We start from the raw sequence: 18,983 nt of genomic DNA, 5'->3' as shown, positions 1-18,983 counted from the left end.
TTGTGGTATGCCACTTATAACCTCAGCTTTACTGGAGAAGGAACTACCAATCCTAACCTTATAACATCAGCTTTACTGGAGAAGGAACTACCAATCCTAACCTTATAACATCAGCTTTACTGGAGAAGGAACTACCAATCCTAACCTTATAACATCAGCTTTACTGGAGAAGGAACTACCAATCCTAACCTTATAACATCAGCTTTACTGGAGAAAGAATTACCAATCCTAACCTTATAACATCAGCTTTACTGGAGAAAGAACTACCAATCCTAACCTTATAACATCAGCTTTACTGGAGAAGGAACTACCAATCCTAACCTTGTAACATCAGCTTTACTGGAGAAGGAACTACCAATCCTAACCTTATAACATCAGCTTTACTGGAGAAGGAACTACCAATCCTAACCTTTTCACATCAGCTTTACTGGAGAAGGAACTACCAATCCTAACCTTATAACATCAGCTTTACTGGAGAAAGAATTACCAATCCTAACCTTTTCACATCAGCTTTACTGGAGAAGGAACTACCAATCCTAACCTTTTCACATCAGCTTTACTGGAGAAGGAACTACCAATCCTAACCTTGTAACATCAGCTTTACTGGAGAAGGAACTACCAATCCTAACCTTATTACATCAGCTTTACTGAAGAACTACCAATCCTAACCTTTTTGAGTTCTTTTTGTTAGAAAGTCCTGTATCCACTCAAGTGTGTTTCCTGTTATTCCATAAGATTCCAGTTTCTTTAGTAGTCTTTCATGTGGTACAGAGTCAAATGCTTTTTTGAAGTCTAAGTATAACACATCTATGTTTTCTCCCTATCTATCTCTTTTGTAAAGTCCTCCAACACTTCCAGAGGTTGAGTCACACATGACCTATTTTTTGCGGAATCCATATTGGCACTCAGCATACAATTTATTATCAGTCATGTGCCTAACAATAGCCTCTCTTATGAAGGATTCTGGTATTTTACATATGATACATGTTAAGCTCACTGGCCTGTAATTCTCTGGGTCTGTTCTTGTTCCTTTTTTGAACATTGGTATAACTGTTGCTGTTTTCCAGTCCATGGGCACAGTCTTCTCCTCAACTGATTTGTTAAAGAGTATGTATATGGGGACTGCAATCTCTCCACTTAGCTCTTTTAGTAATTTTGAAGGAATGGCATCAGGACCACAAGCTTTGTTTGGATTCAGAGTTTGAAGTTTCTTTTTCTTTTCTTTTTTTTATAGCTTCAACCAAAACATCTACACTATCCAAAATCTTACCATTTGACTTTGAAGCTGCACTTTGAGTAGGTACAGTACTTATATCTTTTTTTGTAAAAACACTAGAAAAAAATATTTCAAAATATTCGCTTTTCCACCATCTGTTTCTACTGTGTCTCCATCTTTAGGTATTAATGGACTCACTACTGTTTTCATTTAGTTTTTGATTGTACATATCTCCAGAAAGCTTTAGGGTTATCTCTGCATAGAGATAGCCTACATAAATATGACTGTGTCTGCATAGTAGGAGATTTTAATTACCCCAGTGTAGATTGGACAGGAGGGTGGACTGGTGAAGGTGATGACAAATTTAGAGAATGCACACGAAATGCATTTTTATACCAAATGGTAAATAAACCCACAAGAAGAAGAAAAGGACAAAAAGCTAACATACTAGATTTGGTTCTTGTAAACAATGAACAAATAGTTTCGGACATTGAACATTTGTCCCCATTGGGTAAAAGTGACCATGAGGTTCTTGCCTTCTGTCTATATATTGCAGACAAAAAATGTAAAGAAAAGAAAGAGGAGATGAAGTATAATATGAACAAAGCAAATTACAATAATATGAGATTGGACATAAAATCCATAGATTGGAAATGCCTATACGACAAGGATGTAAATGACAGTTGGGAATATATTAAAAAGGAACTACACTCAACTATAAATAAAAACATTCCTAAAATGAGATACATCAAACGAGAGAAATATAAACCCATGTGGCTCGATAAAAAAGCTATGCAGATTATCAAAAAGAAATATAACTTATATCAGAGATTTTTGAATACAAAAAATGGTAAAGATTATCAAAAATATATTGAAACAAGAAACCTATGTAACAAACAGATCAAAAGTGCAACTAAAGAATTTGAGAAAAAGCTCTCTAAAGATGTCAAATCTAATCAAAAAGGCTTTTGGAAATATGTCCAAACTAAAACTAAATCAAAAATTGGAATAAGCCCCCTAATTGACAAGGATGGCATGAAATCTGTAAGTGACAAAGAAAAAGCCAATACTCTTAACAGTTTCTTCTCAAGTGTTTTTACAAAGGAGAAAGTTGATAACATACCAAATCTGGACCCTGGATCTAGATCAAATGGCAAAATGGTAACTGATATTAAAATTACAAGTGAATCTGTAAGACAAAAGTTGAAAAAACTAAATCCAAATAAAGCTCAGGGCCCAGATGCAGTACCAGCAAGGATTCTGAAAGAGTTAAGTGAAGAGCTAGCAGAACCGCTAAGCATATTGTTTAATAAGTCAGTTGAACAAATGGTAATACCAGATGACTGGAAGATGGCTACAGTAACGCCAATATTTAAAAAAGGTACAAGAACTGACCCTGGAAACTATAGACCTGTTAGTTTGACTTGTATAACATGTAAAGTTCTGGAATCATATGTAAGAGATACTATTGTTGATCATATGACAGAAAATTGTTTGTATGCGGAATGCCAACACGGATTTCGGAAACACAGATCATGTGTAACTCAGTTACTAGAAGTCATGGAAGACTTCACACAAATGATAAACAGGGGCGAAGATATTGATGTGCTCTACTTAGACTTTAAGAAAGCTTTTGATTCTGTGCCACACCAGAGATTATTAAAAAAGATAGAATCTTATGGAATATCAGGAAAAGTATTAAATTGGACTAGGGATTTTCCCACAAACCGAAAACAAAGAGTTAAGGTGGGAGATAGTTATTCAGAGGAAGCAATGGTCCTTAGTGGAATTCCACAGGGTAGTATCTTAGGACCCATACTTTTTACATTATTCATAAATGACTTGCCTCAGACAGTGAGGCCTTGTGCTAATCAAATGAGATGGGGCGTAAAAAGCCGTGAGGCTACGATGATCAACATCAGCCCCTAACCTGAACCTGAACCTGAACCTGAACATTCATGTGATAGTTTCTTTTCAAATTCTTTTTTTGCTTCCCTTATTTTTTTTATTACATACATTTGGTCAAATGCATGTTAGTCGAGAAACAAACAGGTTTTCACTGTTGTCCTCCTTTCAATAAGAAACAAATGTGCCAAAAAACAAAAACAAAAACCAAATAAATTTCAAAGTCAATTACATCGAACAAACAACTGTCAAAACATTTCCAAGTCAATCAAGTCGAAGACCTGAAACAGTGAAAGACACAGGTAAGCACAGGACAAAACATTGCATCTGGGCGCTCTTCATGACACAGTTTAAGCTATCGCCACTAAAAAACACAGTACCAATATGTAAAGCAGAAAAAAAGGCGAATCAAGATGTTTTCGTATGATTCCTGCAACAGTCAGCAGATCCATCCTTACTGGCATTCTCCGTTGCTGAATTTTCTGGTGGTCACTTTGCCAGGCTCGATTCCCAAGCGTCCACAGATCTTGTGTGTAAGTTCTGCGTGTGAAGTGCCCGCAAACACTTTGATGTTCGACATCATGTTCAAGCTCCACAAATCCAGTCACCACTGACTGCCGATGCACACAACTGCTGAGCGAGTTAGTGGCGCAAAATCGACCCCCCAAGTGCACAAGCTTACAGTTCAAGAATGTGTGCCAATTGAGGGCGAGTGATAATGGGAATAACATTGAGACACATGCGTGTGTCTAGTGTGTGTGTGTGTGTGTGTGTGTGTGTGTGTGTGTGTGTGTGTTTCAACATCTTTTTTTCCATTATAAGCGTGCGTGCGTGCGTGCGCGCGCGCGTGCGTGGGTGTGTGTGTGTGTGTGTGTGTGTGTATCAGTGTGGGTGCGCGCGCGCTCGCGCTCCACTGTTCGACTGAGCACCGCCGAGCGCACACTTCGTTACTGGGAAAACATGTTGGAGCGGAAGGCCGAGTCAAGCGGAAAAAAAAACAACAACAAATTTTCTGATCGTTCACCCTGAGCTGCCCCTTACCACCCACCATCGCCGGTCCCACTGTTCGACCAACAACCGTCAGTATGACAGGGACTGCATTAGCCTGGTAATAAGCCTGTTAGTTGGTTCGCCTGTCTGTCTGGAACACAGATATATAATATACAACTGGACTATATATATGTGTCTATGGTCTGGAAGTATTAACCGAAAAAAGATATTATTATGTCGATGCTGACACTCAAGTTTCCCACATTTACGATCAAGTTGAAACCGGGCTTGACACTGGGCTGACTGCGATCGACAGTTCCGACGTCTGGAAATCAAGAGAATATTGGAAAGGGCACTTGACTGTAATGTACTGCAGTACGTCTACATTTGTTTTGACCAGGGCGGTACATGGAACGGCATCAAGGGATGTGAGTGTGGAGTTGATCAGGCTGTGAATAACAGCATCAAGGGATGAAGTGTGTGTGGAGTTGATCAGGCTGTGAATAACAGCATCAAGGGATGAAGTGTGTGTGGAGTTGATCAGGCTGTGAATAACAGCATCAAGGGATGAAGTGAGTGTGGAGTTGATCAGGCTGTGAATAACAGCATCAAGGGATGAAGTGTGTGGAGTTGATCAGGCTGTGAATAACAGCATCAAGGGATGAAGTGAGTGTGGAGTTGATCAGGCTGTGAATAACAGCATCAAGGGATGAAGTGTGTGTGGAGTTGATCAGGCTGTGAATAACAGCATCAAGGGATGAAGCGAGCGTGGAGTTGATCAGGCTGTGAATAACAGCATCAAGGGATGAAGTGAGTGTGGAGTTGATCAGGCTGTGAATAACAGCATCAAGGGGTGAAGTGTGTGTGGAGTTGATCAGGCTGTGAATAACAGCATCAAGGGATGAAGTGTGTGTGGAGTTGATCAGGCTGTGAATAACAGCATCAAGGGATGAAGTGTGTGGAGTTGATCAGGCTGTGAATAACAGCATCAAGGGATGAAGTGTGTGTGGAGTTGATCAGGCTGTGAATAACAGCATCAAGGGATGAAGTGTGTGTGGAGTTGATCAGGCTGTGAATAACAGCATCAAGGGATGAAGTGTGTGGAGTTGATCAGGCTGTGAATAACAGCATCAAGGGATGAAGTGTGTGTGGAGTTGATCAGGCTGTGAATAACAGCATCAAGGGATGAAGTGTGTGTGTGGGGGGGGGGGGAGTTGATCAGGCTGTGAATAACAGCATCAAGGGATGAAGCGTGTGTGGAGTTGATCAAGCTGTGAATAACAGCATCAAGGGATGAAGTGTGGGGAGTTGATCAGGCTGTGAATAACAGCATCAAGGGATGAAGAGTGTGGAGCTGATCAGGCTGTGAATAACAGCATCAAGGGATGAAGAGTGTGGAGTTGATCAGGCTGTGAATAACAGCATCAAGGGATGAAGTGTGTGTGGAGTTGATCAGGCTGTGAATAACAGCATCAAGGGATGAAGAGTGTGGAGTTGATCAGGCTGTGAATAACAGCATCAAGGGATGAAGTGTGTGTGGAGTTGATCAGGCTGTGAATAACAGCATCAAGGGATGAAGAGTGTGGAGTTGATCAGGCTGTGAATAACAGCATCAAGGGATGAAGAGTGTGGAGTTGATCAGGCTGTGAATAACAGCATCAAGGGATGAAGAGTGTGGAGTTGATCAGGCTGTGAATAACAGCATCAAGGGATGAAGCGAGCGTGGAGTTGATCAGGCTGTGAATAACAGCATCAAGGGATGAAGCGAGCGTGGAGTTGATCAGGCTGTGAATAACAGCATCAAGGGATGAAGAGTGTGGAGTTGATCAGGCTGTGAATAACAGCATCAAGGGATGAAGTGTGGGGAGTTGATCAGGCTGTGAATAACAGCATCAAGGGATGAAGTGTGGGGAGTTGATCAGGCTGTGAATAACAGCATCAAGGGATGAAGTGTGGGGAGTTGATCAGGCTGTGAATAACAGCATCAAGGGATGAAGTGTGGGGAGTTGATCAGGCTGTGAATAACAGCATCAAGGGATGAAGAGTGTGGAGTTGATCAGGCTGTGAATAACAGCATCAAGGGATGAAGTGAGCGTGGAGTTGATCAGGCTGTGAATAACAGCATCAAGGGATGAAGCGAGCGTGGAGTTGATCAGGCTGTGAATAACAGCATCAAGGGATGAAGTGAGTGTGGAGTTGATCAGGCTGTGAATAACAGCATCAAGGGATGAAGTGTGTGTGGAGTTGATCAGGCTGTGAATAACAGCATCAAGGGATGAAGAGTGTGGAGTTGATCAGGCTGTGAATAACAGCATCAAGGGATGAAGTGAGTATGGAGTTGATCAGGCTGTGAATAACAGCATCAAGGGATGAAGTGTGTGTGGAGTTGATCAGGCTGTGAATAACAGCATCAAGGGATGAAGAGTGTGGAGTTGATCAGGCTGTGAATAACAGCATCAAGGGATGAAGTGTGTGTGGAGTTGATCAGGCTGTGAATAACAGCATCAAGGGATGAAGTGTGTGTGGAGTTGATCAGGCTGTGAATAACAGCATCAAGGGATGAAGTGTGAGGAGTTGATCAGGCTGTGAATAACAGCATCAAGGGATGAAGTGTGTGTGGAGTTGATCAGGCTGTGAATAACAGCATCAAGGGATGAAGTGTGGGGAGTTGATCAGGCTGTGAATAACAGCATCAAGGGATGAAGTGTGTGTGGAGTTGATCAGGCTGTGAATAACAGCATCAAGGGATGAAGAGTGTGGAGTTGATCAGGCTGTGAATAACAGCATCAAGGGATGAAGCGAGTGTGGAGTTGATCAGGCTGTGAATAACAGCATCAAGGGATGAAGCGAGTATGGAGTTGATCAGGCTGTGAATAACAGCATCAACAGCTCTGTAGGTTTTTCTCAACTTCATATATACTGAATGAGGCATTTCTCAACTGACAAGCACACTAAAATGAGGCATTTCTCGACAAGATAAATTAGGCGTTTCTCAGCCTACACGGATTTGAGGCCATGAGAGGGGTAGCCTACACAGAAATCGAGTCATTGTAATGTCCTAAACTGAAAACTGAAATGAAATAAAATAATCAAAGAAGTGAAGCTTCAATTCTGCTCAAATAGTGATTGCATAATCTCATCATGACAAATACGCGCATTTAGGTTGTGTCAGATATTGTCACGGTGTGTGTGTGTGTGTGTGTGCGTGTGTGTGTGTGTGTGTGTGTGTGTGTGTGTGCAAGGCCCTAGCGTTTTATTCTTATCTTCTATTCAAAGCACACGCATGCATACACGGCACACACTGACACGCGTACGCATGAACGCACACATCAAAACACACACACACACACACACACACACACACACACACACACACACACACACACACACACGCACACACAGAGGCATTGATCTGCATACTGCCGTCAGACCTTTCAATGTCTCATGATCAGACCTGTTGCAACGATACTTTGTTCGAAGAATTACTGGGTTTTACGGAAGATTCAGTCTGCATGGGCGGATGGTGACCTGCATCACAATAATCTTGTGGTGCTGTGCAGGTTGAAATTAGGCCTACGTTTCCATTCTTCAGGGGTGGGAGTGGGGGGGGGGGGGTGGCCTGCATAATAATGATGATGTGGTGCTGTGCAGGCTGAAATTAGGCCTACGTTTCCATTCTTCAGGGGTGGGAGTCGGGGGGGGGGGGGGGGGGGGTGGCCTGCATAATAATGATGATGTGGTGCTGTGCAGGCTGAAATTAGGCCTACGTTTCCATTCTTCAGGGGTGGGGGGTGGCCTGCATAATAATGATGATGTGGTGCTGTGCAGGCTGAAATTAGGCCTACGTTTCCATTCTTCAGGGGTGGGGGGTGGGGGGGCCTGCATCATAATGATGATGTGGGGCTGTCCAGGCCTACGTTTCCATTCTTCAGGTGTGGGTGGTGGCCTGCATCACAATAATCTTGTTGGGCTGTGCAGGCTGAAATTAGGCCTACGTTTCCATTCTTCTGGGGTGGGTGGTGACCTGCAGAAAATGAACCAGCTAAAGCAGGGTGCTACTATAATTATGTCGCTCTACGAAATTTACTGAATTTCCAATGTTCAATTCTGATGGTAATAGCAAAAATGTGTATTATATCACAGCAGAAGTTGAACTGTTTATTCATTTTACAGTGGTGGCTAAACTGTTGGTAAAAAGATAGTGGTATGGGAAGAATAGCTGGATGCTTTCAAGGAAGTGAACTTAGCCGTGGCCGGGGTTTGAACGAAATGGGCGGGGTAGAAGTGGTGAAGACTGTGTCTCGGTTCACACACAAAATAGTCATATCAAATCTTAGTTGTGGTACCGGCCGGTCTGAAAATGGAGCAGGACTCCCCATTTGGTGGGGTAAGAACGGCTGTGCACGTAAAAACCCAGTGGTCACACGAGTGACCGCAGAGTTGCAGTCACAGAACGCAAAAGAAGAAAGACTCATGATGTCAAGATGTGCCAGGCTCGAGTAGGCCGGAAAACTTAAAAGAATTTATACTCTTCGTCAAAGCTAAAACGTTCGTAGAACTTGAATAACGGCGGTGAAACGACTGTCCATCGACATGGTAACTGTACACTGCTGACATGTTAATAAGGTCCATCACACAATTATGCTCGCACACGTACTCTCACGGCCGACTGACAACGTAGTTTAATTAAAAACAGCTGATCGTTATATTGTTCTGCACAAGGGCAGGCTTATTGAACGTCCACACCCATCAGCTTCACACCTGCACCAGCCAATCATATCGACTGTCAGAACTCAGAGGTGTAACAGGTGTGACAGCACACCTGGCCACAGATATAGATAGAACTTTGACTGTGGCTGTAATCTGTCAGTTTGTCAGAGCCTTGGCTGTCTGGAGCACAGAGTGAAGGATGAGGAAGGAGAGCAGGAGATAACTCAGCGTTGAGGATGAATTCGTTGTACGGATGAAAGATTCAAAACTTGACATCGCAAACCACAAAAGAGCAATAATAAACTGGCCCAGACTAATGTGTACACAGTCGTCAAAAGTTCTCAGAATGCACACAGCAGGACACGCTGGGGCAATGCGGGCTGCGTCAGACGATAGGTAATAAGGAAAAGGTAGGAGTAAATGTGTGACTGTCAGTGTTCATGAAAAATTGATATGGGAGAAAAGATCTGTAGCAAAAACCGATAAGCTATTTTTTCTATTAAAAATAGGGGGGAAAAAAACAGAAAGGAGAAAAAGCAACAAACAAAAACAACAACAACAAACAAACAAAAACCAAAAAAACAAAAAAAGGAGGAAGAAAAGCAAGACAAAGAAGAGGAGTAAGAATAGGAGGAGGAGGGGGTGAAAGTGGAGGGAGAGTGGAGGATGGGAGAGAAGAGCAAGGGGAAGAGGAAGGATGAAGAAGAGTAGAAGGAAGAATTCGGTAGAGAGGAAGAGAAATTCGGTAGAGAGGGGAAGAAGAATTCGGTAGAGAGGAAGAGGAATTCGGTAGCGAGGGGAAGAAGAATTCGGTAGAGAGGGGAAGAAGAATTCGGTAGAGAGGGGAAGAAGAATTCGGTAGAGAGGAAGAGGAATTCGGTAGAGAGAGGAAGAGGAATTCGGTAGAGAGGGGAAGAAGAATTCAGTAGAGAGGAAGAGGAATTCGGTAGAGAGGGAGAGGAATACGGTAGAGAGGAAGAGGAAAGAGGAATTCGGTAGAGAGGAAGAGGAATTTGGTAGAGAGGAAGAGGAATTCGGTAGAGAGGAAGAGGAATTCGGTGGAAGAGCGGAAGAGGAAGAGGGGGAAGCAGGAGGAAGAAGGATGAACAGATCATGCAAAAATTTTAGCATTATATCGTATGGTATCACACACACACACACACACACACACACACGCACGCACGCACGCACGCACGCACGCACGCACGCACGCACACACACACACGTAGAATTGATCTTACCATTGTATTGATAGTAACAACTCCTGTCGCCGTGGGGTCGTTAACTTTAGCTAAGTACATGATACACACGGGACCTCAGTTTATTGTCTCATCCGAATGACTCGCGTCCAGACCGCCACTCAAGGTCAAGTGGAGGGGTAGTGTGGGATTCGATCCCTTTCGCTCAGAGCACAGACACTACAACTCCCAGATATAATTATTAGTGTCTTGAGACAGCATAGACACTACAACTCCCAGATATAATTATTAGTGTCTTGAGACAGCATAGACACTACAACTCCCAGATATAATTATTAGTGTCTTGAGACAGCATAGACACTACAACTCCCAGATATAATTAGTGTCTTGAGACAGCATAGACACTACAACTCCCAGATATAATTATTAGTGTCTTGAGACAGCACAGACACTACAACTCCCAGATATAATTATTAGTGTCTTGAGACAGCATAGACACTACAACTCCCAGATATAATTATTAGTGTCTTGAGACAGCATAGACACTACAACTCCCAGATATAATTATTAGTGTCTTGAGACAGCATAGACACTACAACTCCCAGATATAATTATTAGTGTCTTGAGACAGCACAGACACTACAACTCCCAGATATAATTATTAGTGTCTTGAGACAGCACAGACACTACAACTCCCAGATATAATTATTAGTGTCTTGAGACAGCACAGACACTACAACTCCCAGATATAATTATTAGTGTCTTGAGACAGCACAGACACTACAACTCCCAGATATAATTATTAGTGTCTTGAGACAGCATAGACACTACAACTCCCAGATATAATTAATGTCTTGAGACAGCATAGACACTACAACTCCCAGATATAATTAGTGTCTTGAGACAGCACAGACACTACAACTCCCAGATATAATTATTAGTGTCTTGAGACAGCACAGACACTACAACTCCCAGATATAATTATTAGTGTCTTGAGACAGCATAGACACTACAACTCCCAGATATAATTAGTGTCTTGAGACAGCATAGACACTACAACTCCCAGATATAATTAGTGTCTTGAGACAGCACAGACACTACAACTCCCAGATATAATTATTAGTGTCTTGAGACAGCATAGACACTACAACTCCCAGATATAATTATTAGTGTCTTGAGACAGCACAGACACTACAACTCCCAGATATAATTATTAGTGTCTTGAGACAGCATAGACACTACAACTCCCAGATATAATTAGTGTCTTGAGACAGCATAGACACTACAACTCCCAGATATAATTAGTGTCTTGAGACAGCATAGACACTACAACTCCCAGATATAATTAGTGTCTTGAGACAGCATAGACACTACAACTCCCAGATATAATTATTAGTGTCTTGAGACAGCATAGACACAACTCCCAGATATAATTATTAGTGTCTTGAGACAGAGCACAGACTCTACAACTCCCAGATATAATTAGTGTCTTGAGACAGCATAGACACTACAACTCCCAGATATAATTAGTGTCTTGAGACAGCATAGACACAACTCCCAGATATAATTATTAGTGTCTTGAGACAGAGCACAGACACTACAACTCCCAGATATAATTATTTGTTTCTTGAGACAGAGCATAGACACTGATGGAGTCTCCCGTCGGACCAACGGATGAGTAGACAGGCAAACTTATCTGTCGGTGTGTGTCCTCATATGGGAGAAGAGGCCGATTCTGGATGCGCAGTACTTCCCACAGGTGTTGCAAGGGAAAACATCTCCAGAAGTTCAGCCCTGCTTCCTTCGCTCACGCTTCTCCTTAATGGCCAGCGTTTTCAAACGTCTTTATGCCATAAGAGCACAGCATCCTCCAGCGAGAGCGGTCAAGGGCATCAGTTAGCCAGGAAGCGATGTCTATGTCACAGGCTTTGATGTTTGTCTTCAAGGTGTCCTTGAAGCGCTTGCAGGGTCTTCCAAGTTCGCGGTGGCATTCCTTCAGCTGGCCATACAAAAGCATCTTCGGGATCCTGCTGTCTGTGATGCGGACAACGTGGCCTGCTCAGCGTAGCTGGCACTGGATCAGCAGGCTTTCGATGCTGGGCAGGCTGCTCCTCTCTAGGACCTGGAGGTTGGAGACCCTGTCTTGCCACTTTGCTCAGGATCTTTCGTAGGCATCTCTGGTGAAACTGCTCAAGTTGTTGAATGTGACGGCGATACGTCGTCCATGTTTCACAGCAGTACAACAAGGTGGTCAGCACAACAGCTCTGTAGGTTTTGATTTTGGTGCTGAGCCTGATGCCTTTGTTGTTCCACAGCCTGTTGTTGAGTCTGCCAAAGGCGGAGCTGGCCTTGGCGATGTGCAGCGTCACTTCTGCATCAAGGCTCCGTTGCTGCATAGGGTGCTGCCCAGGTTGCAAAACTTGTCGACTGACTTGATCTCTGTGTCATCGATCTTGATTGCAGGTGGGGGTGGGGGGGAGGCACTGGCGTTCTGTGAGCTAGCTGGTTGGTACGTGGACTCGGTCTTGCTGAGGCTGATGGTGAGTCCAAAGCGCCTGCAGGAGGTTGAGAACCTATCCATAATGAACTGCATGTCCTCATGGGGGTGTGTAGCAAGAGCGCAGTCATCAGCGAAGAGGAGAGAGTTCTCAAACACCCTGGACCTGGCATGGAGTCGCCACAAGTTGAAAAGTTTGCCATCTGTGCAAAACTGAATGCAGATGCCCCGGTCACAGTCTTGGAAGGCGTCAATCAGCATGGCAGAGAAGGGAATGGAGAACAGTGTGGGTGCCAGGACGCAGCCCTGCTTCACTCCATTTACTACAGGGAACGGATCCGACATGTCAGTATTTTCCTGTACTCTCGCCTGCATGCCATCATGGAATGACGCAATCAACTGGATTAGGCTCCCTGGGCAGCCGAACTTTAGGAGGATCTTCCACAGACCACGGCGGTTCACCGTGTCGAAGGCCTTAGTCAGGTCTACAGAGACCATGTGGAGCTCCTTGTTCTGCTCACAGCACTTCCCTTGCATCTGGCGTACGGCAAACACCATGTCACATATTCCCCTGCCTGAGCGGAAGCCACACTGTGCTTCAGGGATGACTGTGTTGTAGACATGGTCATGCAGAGGAGTGAGATTCCACGGTGGTTATCGCAGGATATTTTGTCTCCCGTTTAAAATGTGGACAATTGAAGCGTCCTTGAAATCCTGGTGGACCTCCCCCCTCTGCCAGATAGACTGGAACAGGGCGGTCAGCTTGTCTGTCAGCACCTCGCCGCCATACTTGTAGATGTCAGCCTGGATTCCATCCGCTCCTGGTGCTTTTGTCAGCTTCAGTGCCTTCCGGGTCTCGGCCTTGGAGGGGGGGCAGCTAGCGAGTCATTGACTGGTAGCTGTGGGAGGGCTGCAATTACCTCGTCAGATACGGACGAGTCCCTGTTGAGGAGGGTGTTGAAGTGCTCTGCCCACCGGGCAAGAATGTCTTTCTTGTCTGTCAAGAGGGTGGTCTGGTCCAAGGCTCGGACAGGGGTTGATCCTGTGACTCTCGGCCCATACACAGCTCGGAGACCATCATGGAAGGTCTTCATGTCGTGAGCATCAGCAGCAGACTGAAGCTCTTCGGACTTTCTCTCCCACCAGGTGTTCTTCATCTCACGCAGCCTCTTCTGTAGGAGTTGCCTGGTTTTCAAGAACTGGTTCTCCTTACTCTGGCAGTCTTTATCGGAAATGTGATCCTGAAGCCATATATGCAGTGTGTTCAGGAGCTTGGAGATTCCAGAGTCATTCTCATCAAACCAGGCTTTGTGGCTCCTCTGTACATAGCCGAGTGTGTCAGCTGCTGCTGTGTACACAGCATCTCTAAAGGTGCTCCATGCCTCTTCTACATCAGTTGATGCAGGAATTTCTTGGAAAGCTGCTTGGATTTGCTGCTGCAGCACGTCCTTGGTGATAGGGAGGCGGTGGATGTTCAGCTTCCTAGGGGGTTTCTGCCTGGCTGGTTGGAGCTTGTGTGCAAGACTGATGTTCATCTTGCTGCATACCAGGCGATGGTCCAACCAACAGGCTGCTCCTCTCATGCAGCGTGTAATGGAAACATCACCTCTGTCCCTCTGCCGGACAATCATAGTCCAGCATGTGCCATTGCTTGGAACGGGGGTGCATCCATGTGTTCTTGTACTTGTCCGCTTGTTAGAAGAGGGTGTTGGTGATGGTCAGTCCATGCTGCGCGCAGAGCGAGAGCAAAAGCAGTCCGTTGGAGTTGCACTTGCCAGTGCCGTGCTGTCCTAGGACTTTTGGCCACGAGGAGAAGTCCACGCCGACGCGGGCATTGAAATCCCCAAGGATGATCAGCCTGTACTTTCTGTCTAACGCTGAAATGGTGCGGTTGAGCTCCTTATAGAAAGCTTCCTTGATGTCATCAGGGTTGGTCATCGTCGGGACATAGCAGCTGATGACTGTGGCGAAGTGATCCTCGGACAGTTTCAGACGCAGGTTCATCAGCCTATCGTTTATCCCACGTGGATGGCTGTCAAGCTGTCGTGCAAGTTTGGTTCGTATGGCAAAGCCCACGCCTGAGGTTCTTGGGGTGCCATCTGGCTTCCCAGTGCAGTAGAAGGTGTAGCCCCCTCCAACTTCCTCCAGCTGGGTTTCACCGGCAAACCTGGTTTCGCTCAGGGCTGCTATGTCCACCTGGTAGCGATCAAGCATTCTAGCAATGAGCGCTGTGCGCCTTTCTGGTCTGTCGTCTAAGATAAGAATAACTTTATTATCTCCAACTGGAGAAATTTGGTCAGGTGCATTATCACAACATAGACAAGTAAACAACATGGGGACCATAACTGTAAAAGCCAACAACAGCCCCAACAAATATTACGAAGATACAAATGTAAAAAATATCACATACATCGTTTCATACATACATCCACACACTGCAGGTAATAACTAGTATTCTTAATGTAAAAACAGAAAGAATTAAGAAACATTATTTGAATATAATTATAAACATAGCCTACTATACTGCACATTGATTATAATAGACAGATAAGATAAGAATAAAGATGAATTGCGGAAAACCACAACCAGATAATCAGCACACACCCGCACCGCACCCCCCCCCCACACCCCCCCACCCCACACACGCGGATAACTTGATCAAACAAGAGTAATAAACATATGTTCTCAAATAAAAGCATTTCACATATTCGCTTTTAAAAACATTGCAATTAATATTACATCGTAATTATTAAACAGAAATATATTTAGAATATGGACGTTAGCATTAGACATATTCATTGTACATTCATCCTGCATATTGCACATTATTCTTCCTACATATTGCACATTCATTACAACCAATTGTCACGTTTTAAGCTCAGTAAACACACACACACACACACACACACACACACACACACACACACACACAACTAGAACAAGGTACAGCCTATCATGCACGGACTTTCACACGTCTCACATGAGAGTGCGCGCGCGCACACACACACACACAGAGTTCTCAAGAATTTAAAAGGTGGATTGAACGTGGAATAAAAGTCTTCAGAGCTCTGGATTTCAACTTAAAAGTTCTGTAGCGTCGTCCTGATGGCAATAGCTCATAATACTTTGCTAAAATATGGGTGTCGTCAGTTGCTATCTGCCTGCTTTTTTTAACCACTCGACTTTCATACAGCTCTTGCATACTAGCTTGTTTCACTCCCACAATTTTGCTGCATACACTCATGACATCGTTCAAAACACGCTTACTCCTCACTCCCAAACTTCCATACCAGCACATAAATGAAACTGTAAGCACAGACTCGATACAACATCGATAATAACTTTGAAGAATATTTGAATTTATACCAACATTTCTAAGCTTCTGTAAACAAAAAATTCTAGATTGACATTTCTTATGAATGGAATCAACATTTCTGTCAAAAGTCAGCTTATTGTCTAAGATGGTCCCTAAATATCTATATTCATTGACCCTCTCCACTGTTTGACCATCAATAACAAGGTCAGCTACAGGCAAGGGGTCTTTCCGAAAATCTATTAACATTTCTTTTGTTTTCAATACGTTGAGATCCAGATAGTTTTTCTCACACCAGGAACAGAACTTTTTAATTTCACTGAAATAAATAGCATCAGAGTTGGACAGATCTTCAATTGCTGAATCATCAGAATATTTTATGACAGGAGTTTCCTCCGTGCCTCTGCAGTCATTTGTGTACAGTGTAAAAAGAACAGGGGACAGCACTGTACCTTGGGGTGCACCAGTAGAAGTAGATTTTAGAGAAGAGTGGGCAGAATGAAAGCGGACGGACTGAGTTCTATTGACAAGAAAACTTATTATCCAAAGAGTAAGCTTCGGATCAACATCCATGCCTAGCAGTTTGAGGGCACGGAGATGAGGTTGTATTGTGTTAAAAGCAGAAGAGAAGTCAACAAAAAGGATACGAACGAAAGATCCCGTGTTATTCAAATGAAGGAAAGCATTATGAAGGAGAGTTAGGATAGCATCGTCAGTACTTCTGTGTGCTTTATAAGCAAACTGAAGAGAGTCAAGCTGCTGTTCAGTGAAAGAAAGAAGATGTCGGAGAATAATTTTTTCAAAGCATTTCATCACTACTGAAGTCAGGGCAACAGGACGGTAATCATTTAGTGCGGCTGGGTTCTTTTTCTTGGGGATAGGACAGATAGTAGATTTTTTCCAGATGCTGGGGACAGAGCAGTCCTTCAGAGACCAGTTGAAAATTTTACAGAACACGTCACACAACTGGGAAGCACATGTTTTCAGTAATTTTCCGCAGATATTGTCGGGGCCAATTGCCTTCGTGACATTCAGTTTTAAAAATAAAGATTCAACAACTTTTGCATCGATCTCAAAGTCTTCACCTGTGTTCCTATCTTTGATCTTTTCCTGCAACTGTGAGATAACACTATCCAGTTCCCTTCCCAGATCATTCCTTTCAAAGCGACAGTAGAAATCATTCAGTTTATTTGAAAAATCAATCTGTTCATCCTTTTCCATTTTACAAGCTACTGTTTTCCTTTTCGTTTCTCCAGTGATAATTTTTAACCCATCCCATGCATCTGCCATTCTTCCCGTCTGAAACTGTTGCTCTACTTTTGACTTGAATTCCCTCTGTCCCCTTCGTAATTCACCTCTAAGCTTCTTTTGTATCAATTTCCTATCCTTCTTGTTCCCTGACTGAAACGCTACCTTTTTCTCGTTTAAAATTGTTTTGAGAGACTTTGAGATCCATGGTTTGTTGTTGGGGAAAAGTTTAATTATTTTTTGTCGGAATTATCATGTCTTCACAGAAACTGATATAAGATGTAACAACATCAGCTGCTTCATGAACATTCTCACATGGGTCAGTCAACACACTCCAATCAGTACAATCAAAACATCCTCTCAGTTCATCCACACTCTCTGACGTCCAAACTTTCACACTCTTTTTCACAATCGGCTCTGTCTGTATCTTTGGTCTGTAGGCTGGGATTAAATGAACAACATCATGATCAGATACACCCACTGGTGCAAGGGGAACAGATTTGTAGGCATTAGGAATGTTCCCGTAACACAGATCGATTGTCTTGTCCAGTCTGGTCCGGCAGGTAACATATTGTTTAAAAGAAGGTAAGGCTTTCTTTAAATCACAATGATTAAAATCTCCAACAATAAAACACGGGGCGTCAGCAGAGATGAGTTGAAGGTCGCGAACAACACCTGCGATCGTCCTTCCTGCACGTGCAGCAGATGCCTGGTCAAAGACTGGGGCGTACACAACAGTCAAGAAAATACGGCCGAACTCACGTGGCAGGTATCGAGGCCTCAGCGTCTCTGTGCAAAAGGGTGCGAACATTCTAGGCACCCAGAGTCAGGGCATGACTCCTGGTTCTTTTCTTCTGTTTTCGACCTCTGTGCAAAGTGCTCTGCTGATCCAAGTGTATTGGTAATGAACACAAAACCACATACTGTTTATATGGTGTCAATGTGGGAAAGCTTCATCAATTGCTGCTTGTGCTCGTAGCCTTGCTTTAAACCTGAAGTATTTTATTATTGCTGCTCATTATGCAGTCTTGTTATTCATTGATGAATGGCTTTCAGCTGTGTGTGTGTATGTGGGGGGTTGGGGCGTGCGGGGGGGGGGGGGGGGGGGGGGGGGGCGGCAAGGTGCAAGAGAACATTGGTAGACACGATGCCCTGTCAGCTACATGTCAAAATGTTACAGGGACCTGCCAAAATGTTATCTGTTGAACTGACAGTTCACGCTGCACCCTGCTACCCCTTCCCCACTCTATACCCCGCTCCCACAGTAACTGTGACGTCATGGGACATTTAAACGGCGCGGTGCTCCCCCACCCCCCTCCCAAGTAACTGTGACGTCATGGGACATTTAAACGGCGCTGTGCTCCCCCACCCCCTCCCACAGTAACTGTGACGTCATGGACATTTAAACGGCGCTGTGCTCCCCCATCCCCCTCCCACAGTAACTGACGTCATGGGACATTTAAACGGCGCTGTGCTCCCCCACCCCCCTCCCAGGTAACTGTGACGTCATGGGACATTTAAACGGCGCTGTGCTCCCCCACCCCCTCCCACAGTAACTGTGACGTCATGGGACATTTAAACGGCGCGGTGCTCCCCCACCCCCCTCCCAAGTAACTGTGACGTCATGGGACATTTAAACGGCGCTGTGCTCCCCCACCCCCTCCCACAGTAACTGTGACGTCATGGACATTTAAACGGCGCTGTGCTCCCCCATCCCCCTCCCACAGTAACTGACGTCATGGGACATTTAAACGGCGCTGTGCTCCCCCATCCCCCTCCCACAGTAACTGACGTCATGGGACATTTAAACGGCTCTGTGCTCCCCCACCCCCCTCCCAGGTAACTGTGACGTCATGGGACATTTAAACGGCGCTGTGCTCCCCCACCCCCCTCCCACAGTAACTG

The 18,983-nt window shown here is 44.3% G+C and overlaps 1 protein-coding gene across 3 annotated transcripts in view; it reads right to left on the bottom strand.

Moving 5' to 3' along the window:
• Positions 1 to 3,776, bottom strand: part of LOC143299090 (ribose-phosphate pyrophosphokinase 2-like) — a 79,977-nt gene extending 76,201 nt beyond the window's left edge. For 2 of the 3 annotated variants that reach the window (XM_076612216.1, XM_076612215.1), the window contains exon 1: positions 3,580 to 3,776. In XM_076612216.1, coding sequence (XP_076468331.1) covers positions 3,580 to 3,704 — 125 coding nt within the window. In that variant the 5' untranslated portion in view covers positions 3,705 to 3,776. The remainder of the gene's footprint in view (positions 1 to 3,579) is intronic. The other variant, XM_076612217.1, reaches the window with a different exon arrangement.
• Between the last annotated feature and the right edge of the window lie 15,207 nt (positions 3,777 to 18,983).

The sequence above is a fragment of the Babylonia areolata genome, chromosome 24 (genome assembly GCF_041734735.1).
Source record: "Babylonia areolata isolate BAREFJ2019XMU chromosome 24, ASM4173473v1, whole genome shotgun sequence".
Taxonomy (NCBI): domain Eukaryota; kingdom Metazoa; phylum Mollusca; class Gastropoda; order Neogastropoda; family Buccinidae; genus Babylonia; species Babylonia areolata.
The sequence above is the reverse complement of the archived record's forward strand: the minus strand, read 5'-3'. Positions and strand labels throughout refer to the sequence as shown.